The sequence below is a fragment of the Diabrotica undecimpunctata genome, chromosome 9 (genome assembly GCF_040954645.1).
Source record: "Diabrotica undecimpunctata isolate CICGRU chromosome 9, icDiaUnde3, whole genome shotgun sequence".
Lineage (NCBI taxonomy): Eukaryota > Metazoa > Arthropoda > Insecta > Coleoptera > Chrysomelidae > Diabrotica > Diabrotica undecimpunctata.
In genome coordinates, this window is record NC_092811.1 from 126,030,459 (window position 1) to 126,058,143 (window position 27,685).

Sequence of the window (27,685 nt, forward strand, 5' to 3'; positions counted from 1 at the left end):
AAAATGTCAAACGTGATTCAATACTTACTTTTAATATATATGTTTTAGCAGGCATGGTAAACTGTTTGCCTCCAAAGGAAAATACTAGATCAGGAAAATCGTTTAAATTGGTATTACAATCAATGATGTAGCACGTGTCGTTTGTATTGCAAGGAACTGCTTTTGCACCGATTTTCTAAAAATATTACCAAGATAGTATAAAATTCAATAATGAAATTAGATACATAATTAGAATGGGCTCAAATATTTAACTATCATTACTAGGAGAGATCATTTGGTAATACAATTACAGAAAAAGCTGGTTCTATTTTACTTTTTCTTTTTTATCAATGAAAAAACACAAAAAGGACTGTACACTGCACTCCATAAAAAGTACATTAAAAAATTTTTTTTAATTTTTTTTTGATTATACACAAGGATACTTATTTCATTTGTATGCAAATGTTAAAGAGTATCTTCAATTTCTTATGAGTGTATAAATTAACTTTGATTACCAAGAGACTACTAGACAACTGTTTAAAAGTGTGATACTTTTAGACATAGCTGGACATAGGTCTCTCCCATTTTTCGCCATTCTTCACGGTTCTATGCATCTTGTTGCCATTTCTTGGATATTCGTTTAAAGTCGTCCATCCAGCGTGTTGGTGGTCGTTCTCTGCTGCGTTTATCTTCTCTTGGGCGCCAGTCAATTAGTTTTCTGGTCCATCTATGTCTTTTAGTCTCGCTATATGGCCTTCCCAATTCTATTTCAGCTTAGCTATACGTTCGACGTAATACCTGTTCTTTTTAGGTATTGGCTCCTTATTTCGCCTTTTTTTTTCACGCCGAGAATCGATCTTTCCATGCGCCTTTATGCTACCAGCACTTTTAGTGCTGTTGTTTTTGTGAGGGTGAGAGTTTCTGCTTCGTATGTCATAGTAGGAAGAACGCATTGTTCAAATGTCTTCCGTTTTATAGTTATCGGGATGTTGCTCTTAAAGATGTCTCTTAGTGAACTATACGCCGCCCAAGCAAGTGTTATTCGTCGTTGAAATTTACAAGTCTGATTATCCTTGCTTGTTCTGATTCCACGACCGAGGTATATTTACTTTTCTGTCAAGTCTACCACTTGATTTTGGATGGTTAGGTGTTCGCTGGGAACCAAATTTGTCATAAATTTGGTCTTACTGATGTTCATTTTTAGACCTATTGTTGAAGATACGTTTTCTAATTCTTGTAGCATTTGTTGCACTTCACGCAGATCTTTGGTAATAAATACTATATCGTCCATAAAACACAGATAATTGAGCATTTTCCCGTCTATTTTTATTCCTTTATTTTCTTACTTTAGCATTTTAAAGGGGTATTCGAGGACAGTTATAAATAATTTAGGTTAGAGAGTGTCGCTCTGTGTCACACCTTGCTTTATATGAATTTCTCGGGTGGTATCATATAGTTTTACATGCATTGTGACGTTTTTGTACAATTTTTATACTAATTTTGTAAGCAAGTAGTCTATTCTACTATTGTTCTAAGCAGTTGTCTAATGCTGTCTAATTCCACGGTATTGAAGGCTTTGTGAAAGTCTACGAAGATAAGTACCAGTGATCTGTTATATTCTACCGATTTTTCTATTAAAGTTTTTACTGTTTGAAGGTGATCGTTTGTTTTGAATTTTAAGCGGAAGCCATCTGGTTCTTGGGGCTAGTAGAAATCCAACTTTGTTTCTAGTCTTCAAATTTTTCCTTCGTAATTATTCGGGTAAACATTTTATAGATGTGGTTCAGTAAGCTACTACTAAAAACAATGAAGAGTGGGAAAAGCCCTGGACCTGACATGCTTCCTATAGAAATCCTAAAAATTCTAAATGAGAAGCATATTGATGTTTTAGTGACACTCTTAAAGCAAATTTATAGTTCAGGCGTATTACCCAAAGAGTGGTTAGATTTTTATTTGTCTCCCCAAAAAGAAAAACGCAAGAGAATGCAGTGATTACTGCATCATTAGCTTGATGTCTGATGTGCTAAAGTTACTACTAAAATTCATCCATAACCAAATATATCACCAACTGGACATAGACGTTAATGGTACACAATTTGGTTTTCGCAAAAGCCTAGGAACGCGTGAAACTCTTTTTTCACGTAACATACTGATACAAAGATGCCTGGACGTCAATCAAGATATTATATACGCATGTTTTATTGACTACAATAAAGCATTCGATAAAGTACGACATAAACAATTAATAAATGTCCTGAAATTAAAGAAGATTGACTACAACGACCTCAGGGTCATATCAAATTTATACTATAAACAGCTAGCAAAAATATGTTTTAACGAACAGCTGTCAGAAGAAATTGAAATTAGATGTGGAGTGAGACAGGAATACGTATTGTCACCAATTCTTTTTAATGCCTACTCCAAAGAGATCCTGAAAAACGCTCTTGAGGGTGAAACAGCTGAAATATAGGTAAATGGATTTCCCATTAACAACATTAGATATGCGGACGATACTGTGATCTTAGCCGAAAACATTGAAGATCTTCAGAGTCTGGTGTCCAGAATAACAGAGTATGGAAAAGACTATGGTCTAACAATGAACGTCAGGAAGACGAAATTTATGGGAATATCGAAAACTCAAAGAAATAACGAAATACTTCTAATAAACGGAACCAATCGAACAAGTGGACAAATATGCATATCTGGGAACAATGAATAACTCCACAAATGATTACATTCAGAAGATCAAAATAGGAATAGAAAAGGCTAGAGCAAATTTCAACAAAATGAGAAGAGTGCTATGTACCAGGGATTTAAAACTGGAACTAAGAGTTAGGTTGGCGAAGTGCTATGTTTTTTCGACTTTATTTTATGGAATGGAATCTTGGACCTTGAATGCGACATCAATGAAAAAACTGGAATCATTTGAGCTGTGGGTATATAGAAGAATTCTGAAAATATCGAGGACAGAACACGTCACAAACAAAGAGGTTCTGAGAAGGATTAATAAAGAAATGGAAATTTTAAATACAATTAAAACAAGAAAATTTTAATATCTCGGACATATTATACGTGGAGAGAAATACACCTTGCTCCAAGTGATTATGTAGGGAAAGATCTAAGGAAAGAGAAGCATAGTAAGGCGTAGAATGTCATGGCTGTGCAACCTGAGAGAGTAGTACGGATGTACATCAAATGAACTTTTCAGAGCAGCCGTCTCAAAAGTTCGAATAGCTATGGAGATTACCGGCCTCCGCCGCGGAGATGGCACTTGAAGAAGAAGCCTTGGTCTATAGTTTTCTAGGTGCGTTGTGTCTCCTTTCTTGTGTAGTAAAATTGTTACTGCATTATTTCATTTTTTGGTATGCAACAATCTATTAACACAAAGATAAAGGTTAAACAAAATTTTTATTTGGTTAAGAAGGGCACGTCCGCTCATCTTTATAGCTTTTATTACGACTGCACCTTCTCCTGGTGCTTAGTTGTTTTTCATCTTTTTCAGCGCGGCTTGAATTTCGCTTAGTGTGATCTCTGGCAGGAGCTCTGAACCTTGGTTGATGGTTGATAACTTTGCGTGGTGCGGCGGTTTCCAACTTCTTTTGGTCTTCTCTTTGACTTGTTTATAGTTCTGGATAGAAGTTTTCAACTATGTGTAGTAATTCTTCTCTATTTGATATGGGGACTCCTTCTTTGTTCTTTAGTTTGTGTATTTCACATTTTCCATTGTTTAGCCGTCTTCTCAGGACTTTTAATTTTTTATTTTCATCTATAGTTAGGTGGACCTTTTCATTCTTAAATTTTCTTAAATCTTTCCTTATAGCTTTTGATACTTCTTTATTTAATTTTCGTGGTTTTTCTTCGTCAATGCTTTCGTTTCCTTTGATTTCTCTTCTAGTTTCCATTAGTTGCTTTGTTTCAATGGTTATTTTTTCGTCTTGGCGTTTTATAGGGCAGCATTTTACTTGAGCCTCTCGAATAACTTTTACGATATTTTCATTTAGGGTATTTACATTATTTATGTATTTATTTTGTTGTAGGATATTATTGATTTTCATTATTGGTATTCATTTAAATTCGTTGGGTCTTTCTATATCGGAGGGGCTTTCTTCCTAATTATTTTGCCCATGGTAAAGCTATTAAGGACTGTGATATCATTGAATTTATGTTTTTTGTCACTGATTATGTAGTCTATCTCGTTTCTGATCTTTTAATGTTTAGCTTTACGATTAAATAGGTTACTCTTGTGGATATCCTTCTTGTAATTACTATGTTATCTGCAAGTCTTTTGTGTATAGAGAAACGGACTCCTCCTATTGATTCGGTTTCACTACCGATACTGTAAAATATAGCCCTGATTTTAGTGTTGTCAGGTTTTCTCTATGTCGCCTTACTTCACTGACTCCAATGATATACCACTTTACTTGACACCTCGATTTCCATTTTGGTGACTTTTTCTTCAGATAATAATGTTCTGACATTGTAGGTGCAGATAAGGTTTTTTCGTCTTTCGCGTCGTCAGTTTTTTGTGTACCGCCCCCCGCCCCCCAGAATCCTTGGGACAGACTAATAAATCAGTGTGAGACATTCGATTTCTCGCTATACTCACCTGGGGTGCATCCGCTTTTGTTTTAAAATCTGACATTTTGTTGAGAGGTATTTGCCTTGAAACACCACGCTGGCAAGGTGGGTTGGTGAGATTTAAATTCAGCCACTTATTGTGAGTACCGACGCTCTCTCCGGGTCAGACGCTGTTACGTTTATGATCTTATACTATTCCTAAACTCAGCGGTTGTCAACTCCGCCATCTTTACCGTACACAATTATTTATGTTATACGTACAAATAAATAAATTATATTTACCTCGTAAATAACATTAACGTCTGGTCCAAGTATAAAAGAAGTACCGGTATCTACAATAACATTACATCTGTCTGTACATAAACGTTGCTCGCCAATAGAAATACCATCTGCAGTTACGTTCCAAAACCCTTTTTCTGATACTGGTACATAAGTAAACTCTCCTTTGTAATACTTTGGATCTGATCCACCAAGCAACAGTTCTCCTTTATCACCATTGGCAGCTCTGAAAAATATTAAGTGATGAGTAAACTCGGATACTTTGCCTTATGCTAGCCGCTGACGTCCCTTCATTCTATCATAAGGGAGTCAGGCCCTTATACCCTTTTCTATTTTTTTTTTAAACTATTTCCACATACATTCTTGTTCTAAACCAGCCAATAATTGGCAAGCCCGGCAAGATTTTGAAATATACTGGCGGTCAGATAATCTCAGGATCTCCTGACCAGAGACACATTGCAAACAATGCCATTAAACGTTATCAGAAGGCAAATTAACAATAACACAAATGGCCCTTCTCAGGATCCAATGACTAGTAAACTCGGATCTATGATCCTAATTTGTTGCATAAATGTAGAAAGCATGTTATTCAAAGAGCCAGTATTTATCAAAATTTCTAAAAGATAACGACATCGACTTAGGCGCTCTACAGGAAACACACTGCAAAACGGAAGAACAACTGCAAAAAAGGCAAACAATACCTGGCTTCGAACTACTGGGTACTACGTACCATCGATCATACGGCACTGCAACGTATTTTAAACAAAACATAGAAAACCACCGTCCTTCTTTCCACGTGTACTAACGATGAAATTCATAATGTTGTTGTGAAAATTTGAAGCATTACTGTTACTAACACCTATAAACCACCAGCTATAACCTGGCTAGCTCACGTCATTCACACACATCCGCACCCGTCAATTTACGTGGAGGACTACAACAGTCACCATGAGCAGTGGAAATATAAACAATGCAACAGCAATGGGAATGCACTAATAAAATAACTTAAGTTTGATGTTAAAGACCGACCTAAAATCCTGATCTATATTTTGTTTTTACTAATAAAAACAAGCAACCGCTAGCAGTCTCTCGAAAAGTAATGGACGACTTCCTACACAGCCAACACCGCCCTGTTATCATAAAGGAAGGAACCCAGATTCATATAATCACATCCATTCCTCGCCCACGGTGGAATCTAAAGAAAGCCATGCGAAGTAGCTTTTCTGCAGAACTAGACAAAACTCTAGGCAGGATACCCCCTACCATTAGAAATTAAAAAAGATTCGTTGGAGCCATAATAAGCAAAGCCAAAAATTATATACCAAAAGGCTACCGAAAAGAATACATTCTTGGTTGGTCCAATATCGGCAAAGAACTGTACAAAAATTTTCTTTAAAGCGGCGATCAGGAATTAGCCAATGAACTGCTCCCTAGCTTAGATGCAGCGAGACAACAAAAATTAACGGAAACTGTAGAAAGTCTTAATTTTCAAATATCAAGTAAGCAAGCATAAATACTACTAAGAAAATTAGGAAGCGGATCTCCAATAACAAGGAACAAAACAACAATTAACCCAAACACCATTGCCTCACATCTGGTATCGACATCTAGGGCCCCGAAAGGCAAGCCACATACAATCAAGGTAAAACGAGAGCTCAAAACTTTAAAATTTTGGTCTGCTGAAACTGAATACTCCCGCCCTTTCACTTGCGAAGAAGTCACTATAGCTCTCGAGGATTTAAAGCCAGGCAAAACCTCAGTTTTTGATAATATTCTCCCGAATTCTTAATTAACAGCGGCAAATATGCGAGAGAATGGATGACCCACTTTTTCACAGACTTTATGAAGACCGGTACCATACCACAGGAACTCAAACGCTCGAAGATCATTGCCATATTAAAACCAGGACAACCAAATGATAAAAACCCTAAGAACTACAGACCAATAGCCCTACTATCGACAACATTCAAGCTACTAGAACGACTTATTTACAACATAATTAGTCTAAAGCTACTTGAATCAATACCGGTTGATCAGGAAGGTTTCTGACCGAAAAGAAGCTGCGCAGATCAGGTTCTTTTACTTACTACATTTATTGAGGGATGAACGGACTGCCTCAGGGATCTGCTCTAGCTCCTCTTCCCTTTAGCCTGTACATCGCTGATATACCAGCAACCGGATCAAATAAGTTTAGTTACGCCGATGACAGCGTACTTGCAACAAGGTGTAAGTCATTGGAACAAACAGAAAAAATCCTCACGGTGGACATACACACAGTGGCTAAGTATTTCCGTAAATGGAGACTCCAACCAAACGCTACCAAAACCAAGGTTTCGAGTTTTCACCTAAACTACAAGCTTCCAAGAAAAACACTTAACGTCCAATTAGAAATTAGAAAACACCACACTCGTCTACAATAAAACACCAAAGTACCCTGGGGTAACTCTTGACAGAACTCTATCTTTCAAGGAACATCTGTCAAAAACAGCGGAAAAACTTAAATCTAGTGGACAGATTCGAACGTAGTTATAAGGGTCGAATCGTTTTATAATAAACCTTTGTCCGCTTCTTTTCGATCGACAATGATCAATACAATAAAACGTTGAAGTTGTGGAGAAAAAATGTTGGTTTTATTGACAGCTACTACTAATTACACTATATAATGTTGTTTAGGTAACTATGTATAATAGACTGCGCTCACATGAGCTCAAATCCCCAATTTATAATCTCACAAATTATGTATACCTCAGCACAGAGGTTGTCGCTTCTATCATACTAACAAACTTTGAACTATGAGCTTATAATACAATTTAATCTAGGCCGTAATTGCAAAACTTAGGAAGTTCAATTAGAAAAATATATTATTCGACAATTTATATTTATTTAACAGGTAAATGTACTGTAATTATTAAAATATTTCTCGATATAGTTTTACAATGTCTCAATTATACACGGTAAAACTATAAAAGATTAAGAAGTTAAGAATAATGTGAGATTAAAAATTAAGGTATTAATTTGTGATTGAACATATTGGCCACTATATAAAAAAAAGACGACCAATAGAAAATATCTAAACACATTTAAAATATAAAATAATAATAATATAACAATAATCATAACACTAATTCACTCGGTTTTTGAATTATTATCTCACCCGAGTAGTGCTACCTATAACTTGAATATTTAGAATCTATGATTCAGCTAGACTATCTAATTCAAATCTAAGCTCATTAAGTGAAACTGATCTAAGAAGGGCTTTCTCTAAAGTTTTACCTACTTTTGGTTGTGATACCGTATGTCTTCGAGGCGCTGCGCTGGATGAGGTTGGATACAAGAACTTTGATGCCTTTCTTTTCTGGCTCTCTTGTAGTTTCGAATATATATGACAACCTTCCTTTATCTTTATATGTCACTTAAAAATTAGTGCAAGTTATTATAATGTACTGCAAGTAGATTCCTTGGAACCAACAACAAGCGCACAACACCACCTCTTTTTTTCTAGGTTTGTGTCTCTTTAAAATTTCTTCTCTAATTGTAGCAGTCTATTGTAGCAGAAACTAGCCTCAGCCTGCTATACAATGAGATCTGTTTAAGGAAATCAATTTAACATCTTCCAAAATAACATATTTTTCTTTGTTCGAGTCTCATCTTCGATATGGATTTCCTTTTTGGGGTTCCAATACAGCTGCCCAATCTGATGTCATTTTTAAATCACAAAAAAGAGCAATACGGTATCTTGTTGGCCGCAGTAGAAAAACACATTGCAGAAGCTACTTCAAAAATCACGGGATTTTAAATCTTCCCTCTTTAACTGTTTGCCAACGGACTGAAAAAAATTAAAAGAAAAAAAGCCCCGGAAGAAGAGAATATTGTTACAGAAACCGCAAAGATTGCAGTTGATAAACTTTTAGAGAACAGGTAAGGTCATATGGCCAAAATAGAAGACGGGCAGTGAACCCAAAAAATTCCAGTATAGAGACCACGTACAGACAGAGGAAGCAAAGTTAGACCACCTGTCGATGGATAGACGATAGCAGAAGAACTGCTGGGAATTGGCTGCAGGAATTTCAATAACGATAGAACTGGAAGAAATTAAAAGGCCTATGTTTCGTTTTGAATGCAGAAGGCTAGATAATGGCCTATATTGCCTGTTTGGGAAAGTATGTAGTATTTATTTTTATATTTTACATTTCATATTTTTCTTTTAATGTACTATAATATGGTCTAATTTAATAGTATACTCTAACGACTTTGCTTTAAAATATATTGTTTTCGGATATTTTGTAAAATCTCACTGTTAAATTGGCTTAGACACATTTAGTATGTTCAAAAAATTTTACTTGCTTTTGTTATTTTTGGGAAGTATTTCAAAGCGCCCTACAATAGGTTTGATTTATGGGATGCACTTGTCCATGAACCGCCTAACGGTCGGAAGGTTCTTTCTGAAAATCTAAGAGATACTTACACTTCATCGAGACAGCGAACAGTAAGAACGGGACGTCCCCTTTTTTGTGCCTCAGACAACAATAATGAGTAAGGCTAGTTAATTCTCGTAATTTGTTCACAATTGATAGTTGCTATTTTTCGATAATGTATTTAGTCAAAATATTGCATTTTTTTTCCATTATTATTTCTAATATCATTTAATTAGCGACCTCTAAGTTTCATACAAAACATTGTCTTAATATTGCCTATATGTTAATAAGTCTGTCATTTTTAATAAAAATCTTGGTCTATATAGGCACATTTTTATATTGATAACAAACTATATATTAAATTTTGTATTCCTTGTAAAAAATTTGAATAACTACCATGATCATGAATCTTTAAAATAGTGCGACAATTACATTTTTTACACTAGTTTCAGAAGATGTATTTATCCGATCAAGAAATGTATTTGTACTTTTTACTTACTGGCTCAGATAAAATGAAAATACTGCCTTATCCAGAACTTTTTGGTTGATCATGTTTTGGAAAACTGGAGGAATTCTTTGTGATGATAGCGATGGATAAGCTAACCCTAAAATACTGTCAAAGTCATCAAATGTACCGTATTGTACAATTGCTTCAGCGAAGATTTGATTCTTTACTACAATTCCGCCCACCTGAAACAACAGTATTTAAAATAAGTTAACTTTGCATATTTCAGTATGAAACGTTGAAACAAAATATTAATTTTAGGATATTATTATTTTTATAAATATTTCCGGCAACATCGTTGAAACTTCTAGAAGACTGTAGAGGAAGTTGATAGGAAATATATATTAAAGTTTGTAGCAGGCTGTTTCAGGCCCATAGCTTAGTAATTATCTTCCATCTCCTTCTGTCTCTAGCTTCTTTCCTCCAATTTTCTATCTTCTTTTCTTGTAGATCTTCCGCAAATGCTTCCCTCCATCTTCTTCTCAGTCTGACTTTTTTCCTCTTATCTTCCGGTGTTCTCCATGCTAATTTCTTTACATTTCTACTGTCCTCCATTCTAACAAGGTGACCAAGCCACTGCAATCTTCTAGCTTTAACAAAATCGCTGATCCTTCCTTCGCCGAACATTTCATAAAGTTCAGTATTTGTTCTTCGCTTCCATCCTATTTCTATCAATTCTCCTTCAAAAATTCTTCTTAATATTTTTCGTTCCCATATTTCAATTTTCTGTTGTAGTTTCTTTGTTAACACCCATGTCTCGCACCCATACGTTAGAGTAGATTGCAGGATGATTTTATATAGCCTTTTTTTGTATTTCTCGATACGTCTTTCGACTTTATTATTCTTTGCAAACTGCCTGCACATCTGTTTCCTTTTTGCTATTCGTAGATCATTTATTTGTCACAAGAACTCCTAGATACATGTAATCCTCCACCCCTTCAATCTTCAGAATTTCTCTCCGCAATTGCAATTTCCATATTTAGTTTTCTGCTTTTATTTTGCTTATTCTTCAGCTCTATGTATTTTGTTTTATTTATATTTATCTGTAATCCCATATTTCCTGCGGCCTCTAGAAGATTCCAAGCTATTTTTTCTAATTCCTTTCTATTCCTAGCCAAAAGTACAACATCATCAGCATAAGCTAAACACTGGTGACTCTTATTAAATATTGTTGCCGCTCTATTTATATTTCTGTCTTTTATTATCTTTTCAAGGGCCAAATTAAACAGAGTGCTGGATAGAGGATCCCCTTGTCTTACACCTTTCTTTCTTTGTCTTTAATGTATGTCCTTTTGAATTATAACCTCTGCTTATTTCTTTTACATCTTTGTTAAAATATTTTATATCCTTTCTTTGATATTTTTCTTCCATATTTTGAGGTTGACTCTCTAAAAGCTCTCTTTGCTTTACTAATTTCCTTTGCCCATTATATCTTTTTTTATCATTATCATTTTGTGTTCGCAACATCTTGTGTCTATATATTCGCTTTGACTCTATTTCTTTTTCACATTCTGTGTCCAACCATTCTTTCTTCTTTTTCCTTTTATTCTTTGTTCATAGCTGTTTTTATATTATTTTCGAGTATTTGCCAGTTTTTTTATGCCATTTGTTTGGCATTATATCCTGTTTTCAATTCGTCGTTGTTATATGTTACGCTTTGCCTTCTTTTGGGTTTTAACCTAACTTCGACCATATAATGGTGGCTATATATATATATATATATATATATATATATATATATATATATATATATATATATATATATATATATATACATATATATATACATATATATATATATATATATATATATAAACTAAGGTACACTCGAAGAGTGGTGGGTTTTTCGGTCAAAGTGGAGAAATAAAAGACAAAGAAGGTCTTCTTGGAAGAAGAAATTCTTGGCACTGAATGCAATCTCGTTAAAAGACTTTAGAAATGTGTTCAATATTAAAACATCCTAATACCCTTAATAAGAGAACCGACATTAGTAATTTGAGTCAAATTTATCATGCATTAATTTTACAGAATTAGGCTTGATATGTTGTTTACTTAAATTTTGTCCCACATTGGGGTTTCTTTATTACATTTTCATATAATAAATTTAAATAAAAATAAAATAAAATAAATTATTCCTTCCTTAACTAAGATTTATCAACTTACATTTTATTAATATTTGTCAATATCACTTTTACATAATTAAGTAATTGTTCTTTTTGATGAACTTGTTTGATAAAATTTAAACTGAAATTGATTCATAGAATCTTTTTCATTACGGTCCTAAATGTTTGAACCTTTGGACTGTGGAAGTTGTATTAATCTTCACCTGTTAACTGGCTAACTAGTGACGTCATAATATTATAATATATGATATTTTGGATTGACTTCGCATGCTTTGTTCTTTGTTGACAGATCAATCACTGTAGGGTAAATGGTGATCTTAACCACCTTTTCCTTTGATTGTTTGGTTTTTTAACGACAAGCTGTCAACCAAATTTTATCACATTCTTTGAATATACCGCCTTATTATATAGAGGTTGGTAGGTTGCCTTACTGTTTATGTCATTTTGACCTCAAGGCCACTTCCATTCACGTTGTTTGCGTGGGTGTTAAACCTGTAAATTCATTTACCGGCGAGACTCAGTAAGCTAAAGACTGGTAACTTCATTTTATCTTATTACATTAATCTTAAATAACTTATAATGTTAAATAAAGTTAAAATTAAAATCTAATTTATTAAATAAATTTGTTGGAAGTGCATTCTTATGATCTTTCTAGTTCTTTACACTTTAAAATAAACCTTAATGTTTTTTACTTAAGTTTTTATAATAACTTTTTTATACATGTATGTTTATCACATGTTCTTTTGCTGTGCTAATTTTGTTAAATTGCAAACTATACCTAGTTTCAATTAATTGTTTTATACAACGTTAACTCTGAATGTCCAGTTTCGTAAGCTTTTTCATATTTTTAACATCATTGACTGCTACATGTCTTTGTAAGGTAACACACTTTTGTTGTAACTTCTCTATGGATGTTTGGTTTCATATTGTTCTTTTTAGATGAACTGATGATGCTTTCTGAACAGAAAGCGAAACGTCTTCAATAAATAGATGAAGTAGCCACCTTCTTTGTCTTTTATTTCTCCACTTTGACCGAAAAAACCCACCACTCTTCGAGTGTACCTTAGTTTATTTTGGATTGACGGTCGTACTCCTTTTCTCGATATATATATATATATATATATATATATATATATATATATATATATATATATATATATATATATATATATATATACATCCTACTATCATTTTCGCATCGATACATTATGCTTTTACCATCAATTTAGCATCGTCTTGCAAAGTAGCATCTGTATATCGACGCTACTTTACAAGACCTTAATAACTTTTTTCCTGTACTTGTTACAAGAATTTTAACCATCTCATTGATTAGAGTCTTGATACCGTGTTGGTATTTTAAAATATCCGCTTTCTCTTTTTATCCCTTACTGAGTTATATAAGTTTATTCCAGAAAATGTTTGAGTCTAAAATGATGGTACAGTGAAAATATTATATATATTTAGTTCAGGGTTTTACCGTTTACTCGCTGCCATTATATACATGAAAATATATATCCCACTTTCATTATCAATCATTTTAGCATCAGAAATTTGGCATCGTTGTTGAATATAATATTACCCACGACGAAATAGTAAATTTAAGAATATGTATATATTTTTTTCATCTACAAATCATTCTGGCATCATGTTTGGTTAAAAGTAACGGGTTATGATATATTGCAACTACCTATTGTATCTTCACTCCAATTCGTCCAGTCGCGACGTACAGCACCTCAAATGATAGGATTTAACCAATAAAATACAATAAGACAGAAAAATCAAATATAGCAGCATGTCAAAAAGGCCTTAATTATATATCTTCGTTTCTATAAGTCCAATCGTGACGTACAGTATCTCAAATGACAGGATTTAACCAATTAAAAACAATGAAATAAAAAAATTAAATACAGCAACATGTCCAAAGGGCCGTAGTCACGTATCTTCGGTCCTATTAGTCCAATCGTGACGTATAGTACCTCTAATGATAGGATTTAACATAAATAATACAATGGGATAGAAAAATCAAATGCAGAACAATGTCAAAATGGCCTTAGTTATGTATCTTCGGTCCTATTAGACCAATCATGACGTGCAGTACCTCAAATGAAAGGATTTGACAAATAAAATACAATGAGGTATAAAAATTTAATGGAGTTGCATGTCAAAATGGCCTTAGTTATGTATCTTCGGTCCTATTAGACCAATCGTGACGTACGATACCTTAAATGATAGCACTTAACCAATAGAATACAATGACATAGAAATCAAATACAGCATCACGTCAAAAGGGCCTTAGTTACGTATCTTTGTTTTTAGTGGCCCAATCGTGACGTACAGTACCTCAAATGATAGGATTTAACCAATCGAATACAATAAGATAGAAAAATAAAATACATCAGCTTGTCAAAAGGGCCTTAGTTATGTATCTGCGGTCCTATTAGTCCAATCATGACGTTTCGTACCTTAAATGATAGAATTTAACTAATATAATACAATGAGATATAAAAATTAAATAGAGTAGCTTGGCAAAAGAGCCTTAGTTATGTATTTTCGATCCTATTAGTCCAATCGTGACGTAAAGTACCTCAAATGGTACCATTTAACTAATAGAATACTACGACCTACAAATCAAATACATCAACACTAAAAGGACTATAGGTATATATCTTTGCTCCTATATATGTTATGTCAAAAGAGGCTTAGTTGCGTAAACGAATTAACGCACAGAAGTGTGTGGCATATTACGTGACAGGATTATTAGCGAATACCATACGATTACGTCATACATCTCTTTGCATACGTCCACTTTTAGTTAACTACTTAGTATGTATTCAGTACTTTGCTTTACGGTTGTTGAGGCATTAACTCTTAAACAGAAGAATGTTAAAAATCTTGAAAGCTTTGAGATGTGGTGCTACCGCCGTATACTAAAAATAAGTTGGGTGGATAAAATTACAAATGAAGAGGTAATACGCAGAATAAATAACGATCCAGAAGTTATACTGAATATAAAAAAAAAAAAACTTGAATAGTTTGGCCACCTGATGAGAGGACAAAAGTACACATTCCTGCAAAATATAATGCATGGAAAAATCCAAGGACGCAGAAATCCAGGCCGTAGAAGAATGTCCTGGATGAGAAATTTAAGAGAGTGGTTTGGCTGTACCACTAACGAATTATTCAAAACAGCAGTAAATAAAATTAGAATCGCCCTAATGATATCCAATCTCCGATAGCAGAGGCACTCAAAGAAGAAGATATGATAAACTCGAAAAATCTCCAACGTTCACTGTTAGACATATGCCTCCCGTTCAGTACACACATTTACTGCTCCTTGAAGCTGTGACGAGAATGAGATAGGATTTAACAAATAGAATGACAGAAAACTAAAAAAGACAATGTGTCAAACGTGGAATGCGTCGCAGAACGTGAAATATTAGCGTAAAATTATATGACGCCATAGACGGTTCTTTAATAACCAGCAAACTCGCTTTGTAAAGTTACATAGCAGGGATCTGTGCGAGAAAAAGTCGATCATTCGTTTTATAACCCAAAGGGGACCATAAAATATTCAACGTTAAAATTTGACATAATGTAACGGTATGACAAATCTTTTTTCTCCCGCATGTGCTTGCCTGTGTACCTATACAAGGGGAGTCGTGCATAACCTTTAAGTTGATCGTAATACATAACTGCAACAACAATTATGTTGACGACTTGGGTTAGTATATACAGTGCATTCCGTACGTTTTTTAAACATGGTTAGGAAATTGTTGACTGGAGGCTATTAAAGAAGTTCTTAAAATAATTGCGGGTCACCGCCTTTTCTGTAAATGGAGTGAATATTGTTATCGATTTAATTTTTTTCTTCAGTTGAATAATTCCTGCTCGTATTTGGTCTAAGCTTACTTCTTTTTCTCATTCAAACTGTTTCATAGCTAATTTTACTTCCTCTTTATAGTGCCCTGTTCACCTGTTTTGGTAATTTCGGACTATTTCATCTCTTATAACATAAAACAGTTGTTTCAGATATCTTTATCGCGTTTCCTTTTTTTTTATCGATGAATATGCTGCCGTTTTCATCTCCTACTATTTCATATGGAGCTACACGATTAACAATTCCAAATCAAGAAAAGACAAATAACACTCCGAATTATATTATACAACTAATAGTCGAAAAATAAAGAGCAAGAGGTAGATAATCAGACAATTAAGATGAGCGCTACATGATGTACGCAATTCCACATTTGAACACTACATTAGTACATTGTCTAAAGAAGATCATTCACTATGGATAGCAACAAAACACTTAAAGAGACCTGATCAATACAACCCACCAATTAAGAAAGATGACGTTAGTTGAGGGAGATCAGACCAGGAAAAAATGTCAACATTTTCAGAATACCAGATAATAATAATCAAGCAATAGAACACTGAAAACTTTTGTTTTTAACTGTACGCCCGTGAATGACTTATTATTTTTTAAATAACACTTAATATTGCTCCTTTTTATTGTATTTTTTTCATCTTTCAAGATAATTCTTATAGGAATATATTTATTTATAACATACGGTCTTATGGGAACAAGAGTTGCAGTAAAAGATTTTTCTAAATATAGAATGTAAACCATATTTCCAATATATTTGTGAAAAAGAACCAGTTTATAATATTCCGGACGACGTAATAAAACCTTATTTTAGACTATTGGTCGATGAATTGAAATCATTGTTCAAGAAACGAATTATTCATGTGCAGATGTTTTACTATAAAAACATGTAAAACCAAAATCTCGATTAAAAAAATTGCAACCAGTTACTCACGATGAAACTTAACCCCATTATTGATTTTACAAGTAATAAAATGGGTCGACAAAAGACCAGTTTTAATCCTTACAACATTTAAACATAATAGTTATATCTTGGTTTAATCAGATGAAAAGAAAAATTATACACAAGTACTAAAACCACAAACTATTCTCGATTATAACTTGGTGAAAAAGAGTGTTGATTTTAGTGATTAAGTGGCTTCTTACCAAAGCCCAATACGCAAAATTCTGAAGTGGTACCGGAAAGTGGCAGTGGAATTAATATTTAATACCGCATTTAATACCGCAGTAGTAAATGCTTAGTTGCTAAATAATAGAAAACGTAAAAAAGCGACAACCTATCCTTGAGTTCAGACTGGAGTTCGCGAAGGCATTTGCAAATAAAGAAATGTTGTAACCCTCACGAACAGTTACACCCAAAAATACCATCTCAGGCAAAGCGATGTAGATAATACAAAGAGAAGAAAGTGTACAAGATGTAACAAAATTTTAAGAAGAAGCATGACTAGTAGAAAGGACGATAGAAAAGTTAAAAAAGTTAAAACATACTCTGAAGAATGTGATGGCAAAACTGGAATATGTCTAGTGTGCTTCAATGGAGCACATTAAAAAACAATTTTACTTATACAGGAACTATTATTGAGTAAAAACGTATTATACCTCAAGTGGCCTTATAGTATTGGAAGTCGTAAGTTGATAGTTTTAGTAGAACATTTTAATTGTTAATTACCTCCGTAAAAGTGAGTTATAGTATTTATAAAAAGATGGATGTAAATAATATGCCTTCGATATCTAAAAAAGCTAAATGTGAATATAAACGTAGATTGACCACTGCTGAATTACAATCATTGTTAGAAGCATCTGGCGAGGACGATGTAGATTAAATGAATGGTGAAAGTGACTCTGATTGACTCTGACGAAATATTTGCACAAAGTCGTTCAGAAAAATCGAGGATTGCGTTTTAGAAAGAAACAACACAAACAGAATTTAAGACTTTTCTCGGACTTATGTTCCATATGGGGACAATTAAGATGAACCGTCTGAATGACTACTAAAAAAGTATGGGTAACTTCTATAATAGTGTTGACTTGACTAGATAATTGCTCATAGCCCATATTAAGAAATAAGCGAATAGATAATCCTCACTTGTCAAAGAAACTGAAAAAACGTGAAGTGGTCTAAAAACTAAAAAGTCCCCTATTCAAACTGGTTTTTAATAAAAAATTTAATAATATGTTAAAGTTTTTTTAATATACCCTAAAACTAAAAGCGAAAAGAATCGATTGCAAGTTACAAAATACTTGTAGAGTCATACTGTTTGGACAAGTACAGTTGTTTAAATCAATTAACTCATCAATTGCCATAATTGCCTGTCGTTAGGCCAAAAACAAAGTTATTAACATTATTTATAAATTACTACAAACATAATATCATAGAGTTTACGGTTTTTTGGAATTATATCAATTATTTATGTATTTAAATTTGGTATTTCTCTACATAAAAAACTTTTTATGGTCTACAACTATTATTTGAATTATTTTTCTTTAGAATGTATACAAAACGTTTTATAAGCAAAAAATTATTTTTTTTTGCCTTTTAAGATTGTTTAAAAAAACAAAGCAAAATCAACTGTACGTCTTCACGAATTTTTCGTCAGCTACCCCTCATACTATTATAATTTAAATTTCTGTATAAGATTTTTTTAAATTATTTAGCGAGGTTCCATGAACTACTTTCTTATGGCATGGTCAAAGTCAAATATTATTTTTTTATGTGATTAAGCCACAATTATTGGTCGTTATTGAGATGAAAATTACATTTTTAATTAACTAATATTTAACGTTTTGATTTCCACTATTATTTTACAATAGCTTTGTTTATTGTACTAATTATGTAAACATGTGTATACACATTTTGTACAGAAAAACGTTGTTTGAGAACGATTTCCGGAATGGAAATCAAAATTTCAAACATTATCACAATCACAACCAATAATAAAGGCCTTAATCCCATAAAACCATAATATTTATCTCAAACTATTCATCGATAGCTTCGACTAAACAGGTTGTAAATTAAAATTTATGTAAAATATTCCCCTACACGATTCTCTGGCCAAAAATATCTAGGTTAAATAAATATAACATCTAAACGAAGAAAAAAACCTGTTGAGACTGCAACTTGTGAGCAGGTAGTTTCAATGTTGTTATTCGAACTTGACCCAAACAACCGATCGATATTTAGGTATCTAAAATATTATTTTAAGGATTAATACCGGCAACATCTACTGGCTCTAAAATGATGCCAAATACAGTGATTTTACCGCTCGATGTTAAAACGTAGGTTTAATGTAAAAATTAAATATATAAAAAAAATCGGAATATTAAAAAACCGACAACAGTGCCAAGCCTACAAAGGTGCCCTAAACGAACATACACAATTTATAAATAGAAAATGATAGCAATTCTTGGTGATGCTAAATTACTGCAACGTGAAAAGAGTTCTAAAGGATAGCGGGATGTATATATATATATATATATATATATATATATATATATATATATATATATATATATATATATATATATATATATATATTGTAGAGACTACGACCGTCAATTTATATTTCTAAAGTATTCAACTAGTGAATTCAGAGGTTTAATCGGTCATTCAGGCAAATAAAAAAAGAAGTCAACTACTTCATAAGTTTATCGAACACGTTTCGCTTTATATTTCTAAAGCTTCATCAGTTCTCTAAAATATAACAGATGACATGGAGTTTATAAGAAATACAGATGTTAATAGTTCATAACTTACAACTCAATATGTAGTATATTATCGATATTGTTATATATGTACTCTAAACTTTACTCATTACTTAAAACTAACTTAAAAAAAAAACAAAAAACACACAAACTCTGCAGAAAAAATGTTGATATTCGTAGATAAGAAGATTTAAAAATTTTTAAACGGACATTTGGCTTCATTTAATTCTTCTCATTATTTTTTGTATTGTTGTTTTTTTCTTTTCTTTTTTTTTTTCATCAAGTTTAGAATTTCCTGTCATCCAGCTTGTGGTATTTTTTGCCCTAGAACATTCTGTGGAACATTTTATTTGGTTTTCTTACACGTTACAATCTACATATTCCTACTTGATTCTTCTTCTTCTTCTTAGCCTTCTGTCGTCCATGTTTGAACATAGGCCTCACCCAACTCCTTCCATCGGTCTCTATCCTGAGTTCCAATCTGTTTCGGCTATTCTTTTAATGTTATCAACCCATCTCATTTGTGGTCTTCCTCTTGGTCGTTTACTTTCGTAAGGTCTCCAATGTTGTATTGTAGTATTCCAAAGTTGGTTTTTTTGTCTAGCAGTGTGGTCCGCGAAGCTCCATTTAAGTTTGGCAATTTGTGTTGCTATGTTCTCGACTTTTGTTTTGGCTATTACCCAGTCGTTCCTCTTTTTATCTGACAGTCGTATACCTAACATTGCTCTTTCCATTGTTCTTTCTGTTGTGGCTAGTTTATTCATGTTTGCTTAGTTAGGGTCCAGGTTTGACATCCATATGTCATGATAGGAAGGATGCATTGGTTGAACACTTTGCTCCTTAAGTATTGGGGTATTGTGCGGTTCTTAAGTATCCAACTAAGTTTTCCAAATCCTGCTCATGCTAGTCTTGCTCTTCTAGTAATTTCCGCACTTTGGTTCTCTTTGTCAAGTCTCAGGATTTGGCCTAGGTAGATATATTCCTGGATTTGTTCTATCTCACTGCCATTTATAATTATACGTCTGGGGTCATCTGTGTTTGTCATTATTTTTGTTTTTTTCATATTCATTTTTAGGCCGACGTTTTAGGAGCTGGCTGCTAGTTCTCCCATCATAATTTGCAAATCCTCGATTCCAACTTGATATTAGTTAAATTAGCGATAAGTTCTTCTAGTTACGTTTGGAGCTTTTCAAATATCATTATAAACAATTGTAGTTATGATACAGTATGATTTTTATATACTATTACTTATACAAAAAAAACGTAGTGAGATTTTTACTGACCTCTACACTGTCTTCAGATAGAAAACCAAGCACCAATCCAGATCCATACTCACTGAAATAACCTGTCCCATTGGCGTGATAAGTAGAAGATTTACTAGAATCGTATTGTGTAAGGTTATCTGAAAATGTTAAGTAATATAAACAGGGTGAGTCATATATAATATGCGAAATTAAAGCTGTGTGTTCAAATGATAAATTAATATTTCGCTTGAAAACAAAAATAATTTACTACATCAAAATATGGTATACCTGTATAAAGGGTGGAAACCACTTATGGAATAAAACTATTTATGTCCTTGATTAAAAAAATTATGCGTTCATAAAAAACAAAATAATATAATATAAAATATAAATGTAGAGGTTTTCACGAAGTCTGGCATAGTCCTTTAATGGAATAAAATTATTATGTCTTTATTTTATAATATATATATATATATATATATATATATATATATATATATATATATTTGTATATATATATATATATACAGGGTGTGCCACGATGAGCTTACCATATCTATAGTCCGTCTAGAAAGTATCCGGAAAAAAGAAAGCAGAATTATAATTTTACGGTATTTATTTTTATCACTTGAAATACAAAATTTTAACAAATAATTCATCTTATTTACTTATACAACCTCCATTTAAATCTAAACACTTAACTAAACGTCCAGGTACACCCTAAACTAGGTCAAGGTCATAATTTTCGGTAATGGTGTTCCAGGCCTGTAAAACTGACCGAATCAAACCTCCTTTATATCGTGGCGCTGCTCGTTCGACTTCAATCTTCATCAGTCCCCATATGTTTTCAATGGGGCTAAGATCTGGAGATGCTACTGGCCACGGAATTGTTGCCAATTCGTGTTCTTGCATCCAAGCTTGAGTATGCGCAGAAGTATGGCATCTTGCATTATTTTGTTGAAAACTCTACCCCTCTGGATATAAAACATGAGCCGTTTAAAAAAAAAACCATTTAGGATGTCACAATATTTCGCACTATCAACAGTACCATTAACTGATGGTGTACTGGTGTAGCACCACGCTGAGATATTGCTCCAGAAACCATTATTTTAGTGGGAAATTTGGAAATTTGAAAGGTAACATTTTCTCTTGATAGGACTTTTAGATGATTTGCATATGTAGACTTTTCAGTGACATGCAGACAGTTTCTGGGCACACTTTTATTCTTTGTTGATTTCCAAATCTGTTCGCTAATTTTCGAAACCCTAGGCGCGGATTTTGTCGTCCTAAAGCCACTAAAGCATTTAAATTGTTTTCGCAAATCTTACGCGGTCTACACGAAACTGGTCTATGTCTCATATATATGCCATTTTTTATCCAAGTTCAGTCAATTGCACTAATTTTTTAACGTTTCGGACACCCTTTCTAAATAAATATTCCACCACTTTTCTTTTTTCTACTTGCGACATTATTTCACAAATCTTAAGTCTGTTTACAAACAACAATATTTGACAGATGGTGTTGTCATGCGATTTTGTCCATAACCTACTATCTGCACAACCTACTTGATGCATTACTTTTGTCTTAAAATGTTACAAAAAGAAAATCTATTAAAATTAGGAAAAATATTAAATTCCGGATACTTTCTAGACGGACTATATATCGAAAACTGTTTACACGATATTCATGAAAATTGATTTAATGAGAATTACAAGTTATAACAACACTTAAAAAAAATATATTGACAGACATGCCATTTCCAGTTATACAGAAAGTGAACAGAAACTTTGTTATTTTAAATAAAATACCCTATTTATTATTGCATTTTTAAATTTTGCATAAAACTATACATAAAATTTGTGAAAAGTTACTTAAATACTTTACATGTTTTGAGTAACTCATCTTTCTTCAAAAATTTTGACAGAAAGAGACAAACTTAAAGTTAATATTTCATCCATTTACAAGACTAAAGTGTCTTGAAATTCTTTGCATACAAAGAGTATGTAACTTTCTTTCGGGAACTAACATCTAAATCGAATTTCTAAATACAGGTTGTTCACAAATGATACTGTATTTCATAATTTTATTGAAAAAAAATAATAAATTGTCTTTTAAATAGTATTGTAGCCAAGATGTGATTAGGAAGTCAATTATACATATTACAAAAAGAGCAAGACTTTGCCTTCAACAAAGTGGTGGTAAAAAAAGCTTAACTGCAGAAAAACAGGGATGCAGCTGCTCATCGGCTGCGATGTCAATGCATACCTCGGGACCTGGGAGAGCAGAAATATCAACAAAAGATGTGAATTGTTAATGCAATTAACGTAACATCTAAGAATTCTTATGCGTATATTGATACTTAAAGATAAGTTGCAAAGAATTTTCCTAAGGCTGTTAAAACAGCTTCTAGCTTTTTCAATACGAGTTTTTATTTTGTAGCTGTGATCCCAAGTATTCTTAATATTGCAGCCCAAATAGCATATTTTTTTCACTGTATCTAATGGTGTATCGTTAATTATAATTTGGGCGTTTATGACGGTGTTCATACTAATGATCAATATTTTTGTCTTCTTGAAATTTAGTTTTAGGCCGTATTTGTTACATGCTTCTAAAACGTAATCCATCATCCTTTGTAGCATCTGCGCACTATCTGCCAGCAACACTGTATCGTCTGCGTATCTAATGTTGTGTATAAGTTGGCCATTTACAGTAATCCCATCTTCTGATTCATCCAAGGTCTCTCTAAAGATATTTTCAGAGTATATGTTAAGTAATGCCGGTGACAATATGCAACCCTGTCTAACTCCTTTTTCGACTGTGAAGATCTCGGACATTTCATTTTCTAATCATACTTGTAGATGCTTTTTGTTAGAGATATAAGTTTGAGATCAGTCGTATATCCGTACCATCGGCTTCTAATGTTTTTAGGATATCGATTAGTTTCCTATGTGGGACTTTATCAAATGACTTCTCAAAATCAATGAAACATGCATACACATCGCAGTTGACATCCCTGGCTCTCTGTATTAGAACTTGCAAGCTAAAAAGTGCTTCCCTCGTTCCGAGTCCTGCTCTGAATACAAATTGAACTTTACTCAGGTGTTCTTCTAATTTGGTGTATATACTCGAGTGAATGATAGTAAGGAGTATTTTAAGTACATGGCTCACCAAACTAATTAATCTTTGTTCTTCACATTTTCTAGCGTTGACTTTTTTAGAAAGTGGAATAAATATTGATAATAGCCAGTATTTGGTAAGTAACCAGTCTCGTAGATGTTGTTGAATAGCTTTGTAAGAGCTGTGATTTGGTGTACTTCTAATAGATTTAAAATTCCACCATGCACCTCATTAGGTCCTGGTGATTTCCCATCTTTAATCCGCTTAATTGTCATAGTTACTTGTACGTTTGTTATTTCTGGGCCATAGGGATTGTTTATTTCAGACAATAGACATTACAATAGCCTTAAATTTACTGACAAATTTTGTATTAGAATGACACATGTCTGAGCAGGAGGGCTACTTAGACCATAGATACATTGGAAGGATTATAAAAAAGTTCTAGACCAGCACCTGTCGAGGATGAGGACAACGATAAATGACGCCACGGATCTAAAAATGGCAGTGAATGGTCTAAATGATGCTATCATTTCAGCATTGAAAGAAATCTGCCCTCTAATAAAGAGAAGTTTCACCAGAGATACGCTCTGGTGAAATAAAGATCTGTTCGTATTAAAAAAAAGGACAAGGTAGCTATTTAATAGAGCTAAAGCAACCGGGAAATTAAGAAATGGGAAGAATACAGAACCACACGGACGAAATACTATACAGCTGTAAGAGAAACCCAGAGAGACACATGGACGAACCACTTTGAGTAAACTTTTGAAAGCACCCATGCTTGTGCTAGACTTCAAAAGGTGCTCTCAAAGGAAAAAACACTATTAATTAACTCACTATCAATTAATTGGAAATCAGTACGCAACAAGGCTCTGCAATTTAATCATTCCTATTTTGTGCTAGTAGAGGATCTTCATGCTTAAAGCTTAAATTAATAGCTACAAAGACGATTGGTAATTTAATAGAGAAAACATATGAGCACTAAGGTAACTTATCTGTTTCCTATAAATATACTTCTTGTTTGTTTATATTTATAAAACTTGCTTATAAAGTAGAAGCTTTGCTGGAACCACAAAAAGAACCGCTGTAATACTCTCAAGATTTTAAGACCCTATATTTATTTTATTTATTTAAACTATACAAAATAAACGTTACAAATATATGAACTTACTGCATAGGTTTTTGTTATTAACATCGTTTATGCACTTGGACGAAGGAACAAAGAGATCGGTAGATCCAGTGTCAAAAATAACGCTGAACTTTTGTGGAGGAGTTCCAACACCGATTTCTCCAGAATAACCCATCTAAAAAAAATGAATCTTTAACTATACTATAAATCAAACATTAACCCTACCAAGAAGTTATCGAAGAACTTTAAAAATTTATTATGATTAAAAAATGAAGTTAAACAAAGATCAGTTTTCAACCGACAGGTGAAAAAGTATTTTAATTTAATTTAATAGTAAGTAAGATTCTATGCGGTGACTTAAATAATAATTACGCTATTGCTTGTGCTACCCAATTATCCTTGGTCAATATATTCGATTCGTATGGTTTCACAATGCACGTTAACTCTTCTACAAGAATTACTAAAACAACATCTACCATAATCGAATAAATTGTCTTAGATTTCTCACTTCTTAATATACGCTCTACAATTATTAATGCAGGATTATCTGACTATGAAGCAGTATATACCAAGTTTAGCACTCTCCTCAAGTGTTACATTATAAACAAGCCTCGAAAACTCAACGTTTAGGTAGGATTTTTTTCGCTCAGAACTTTCGTAGATTACAAAATTTGCGCTTGACTTCTGGGTGGCACTTTCCCTCTGTGAACGTGGACTATAATTTCAGTGAGTTTTTAGATAGACTTGTCTGTATTTTCAATAAGGCATTTCCTACCATAGAGGTAGCGGGTAGCACTCCTCTATGATTCCGGTAGAGGACAGGCTGCTACAGGGAGTGGGGTCCCTGCCGTACGCTAGCTACTGACTTTCTTCTATGTCCAAGCCTTAAGCAGAGGCCATGTCCCCAACCTATCTTCCTACTCATTTTCCAATCCTTACCACATCCCGATATATCCCGCTACCAACCGGCACTGACCAGCGTGGTAGTTAAATGGCTAATTTTCCCCGTAAATGACATGACACAAACTAGAAAAAGGCCCTTAGTCCCCGGCGGTTCAACGGTCCCTGGTGACAGTAGCCACCAGATTGGACCAAGGGCAGAGGGTGCAAAGAAACACCGGGATAGACATGGCTACCATGGACAACGAACTTTGCATATTGCCACTTTTAACGTAAGAGCGCTTGCAACTGAAGATAAGCTCATAAGATCAACTGAAATACGAAAAAAAGGAGAAAATCAATTAGTTTTAAAATCAGGGCATTTGTTACATTCCATTGGAGAAAACGAAAAGGCAGTTGGCGGCGTAGGCTTTCTCGTGTACAAGAAACACCTAGATAAAATTATAACTGAACGAGAGACGCTCTATTAAAATTATTTAAGTATATGCACCCACGACGTGCCATAGTGATGAAGAAATCGAAAACTTTTATGAAGATATTAATAGAGCTATAGAAAAAGATAAAATACACCATCTAATCTTAATGAGCGATTTTAACGCTAAACTTGGATTTAAAGAAGATAACGCAGAAGTGGCTATGGGCTTATTTGGATACGGTAAGCGATATTATAGAGGAGGTGTGCTACTACATTTTTTGTTAAATCATCGGCTCTATGTGATAAACACATTTTTCAAAAAGAACCAACAACGTTAGTGAACGTGGGCTAGTCCAAACGGCATAACAAAAAACGAAATTGAGGTGACATTTCAGACCTAAAGAACTACAGACCTATTAGTTTGCTCTCCCATACATACAAACTATTTATGAAGATAATAACAAAACGGCTTGTGAACAAACTGGATAGTTACCAACCTTGTGAACAGGCTGGGTTCCGCTCCAGATACGGAACAAATGATCATCTACAAGTTATAAAAACGCTAATAGAAAAGTGTACAGAGTATAACAAGCCTATCTTTCTTATATTCGTAGATTATGAAAAGGCATTCGTAACTATAGATCATTATAAAATGCTTCGAGCATTGGCTGACTGCCGCATTACCTACCGATATATCGCCTTGATTAAAAGTATTTACGAAACTGGTACAGTTTGTGTCCGCCTTCATTAAGATACCAAGAAGTTTCGAATAGAACGTGGAACTAGACACGGTGATACTATCTCCCCTAAATTATTTACAGCTGTTCTTGAATATATGTTCAAGCAAATGGAACGAGAGGATAATATGGAAATTAATATAAATGGGGAAGATCTGAACCACCTAAGATTTGCCGATAACATCGTTTTAATATCTGATAGAGTTGATAAAGCTACAAAAATACTGCACACGCTCTATAAAGTATCAAAAACAATTGGTCTTAAAATTAACACCTCAAAGATAAAATTTATGACCAACCTTGTAGTCAGCGGTAAAATTCTGATTGAGAGCCATAACATCGACCAAGTAATAGCTTACAAATATCTAGGGTATGAGATTCGCTTAGGCCGAGATAATCAGACAACTGAAATACAAAGAAGAATAGGTCTCACATGGGCTACCTTCGGTAGATTGAATAACATTTCTATTATCCCAGTTTGTTTAAAAATAAAGGTTTTTAACCAGTTCGTTTTACCGGTTCTTACATATGGTGCAGAAACACTGACTCTGACAAAAAGAAAAATAGATAAAATAAGAGCTAAACAACGCGCTTTGTAAAGATCAATATTAGGTATTACCATCAGAGATAAAGTACAAAACCTAGAAATAAGAAGAAGAACAGGAGTTACAGATGCAGT

General features: G+C 33.5%; 1 protein-coding gene across 1 annotated transcript in view; it reads right to left on the reverse strand.

Moving 5' to 3' along the window:
- The window catches only part of LOC140449995 (cathepsin D-like), a 40,953-nt gene that overhangs the window by 2,634 nt on the left and 10,634 nt on the right, over positions 1-27,685 (reverse strand). Inside the window, exons 5-9 of the mRNA XM_072543413.1 lie at positions 24,997-25,129; positions 20,751-20,869; positions 9,751-9,941; positions 4,840-5,062; positions 29-175 (exon numbers count right to left, since the gene is read on the reverse strand). Of these exons, the coding sequence (XP_072399514.1) occupies positions 29-175; positions 4,840-5,062; positions 9,751-9,941; positions 20,751-20,869; positions 24,997-25,129 (813 nt within the window). The remainder of the gene's footprint in view (positions 1-28; positions 176-4,839; positions 5,063-9,750; positions 9,942-20,750; positions 20,870-24,996; positions 25,130-27,685) is intronic.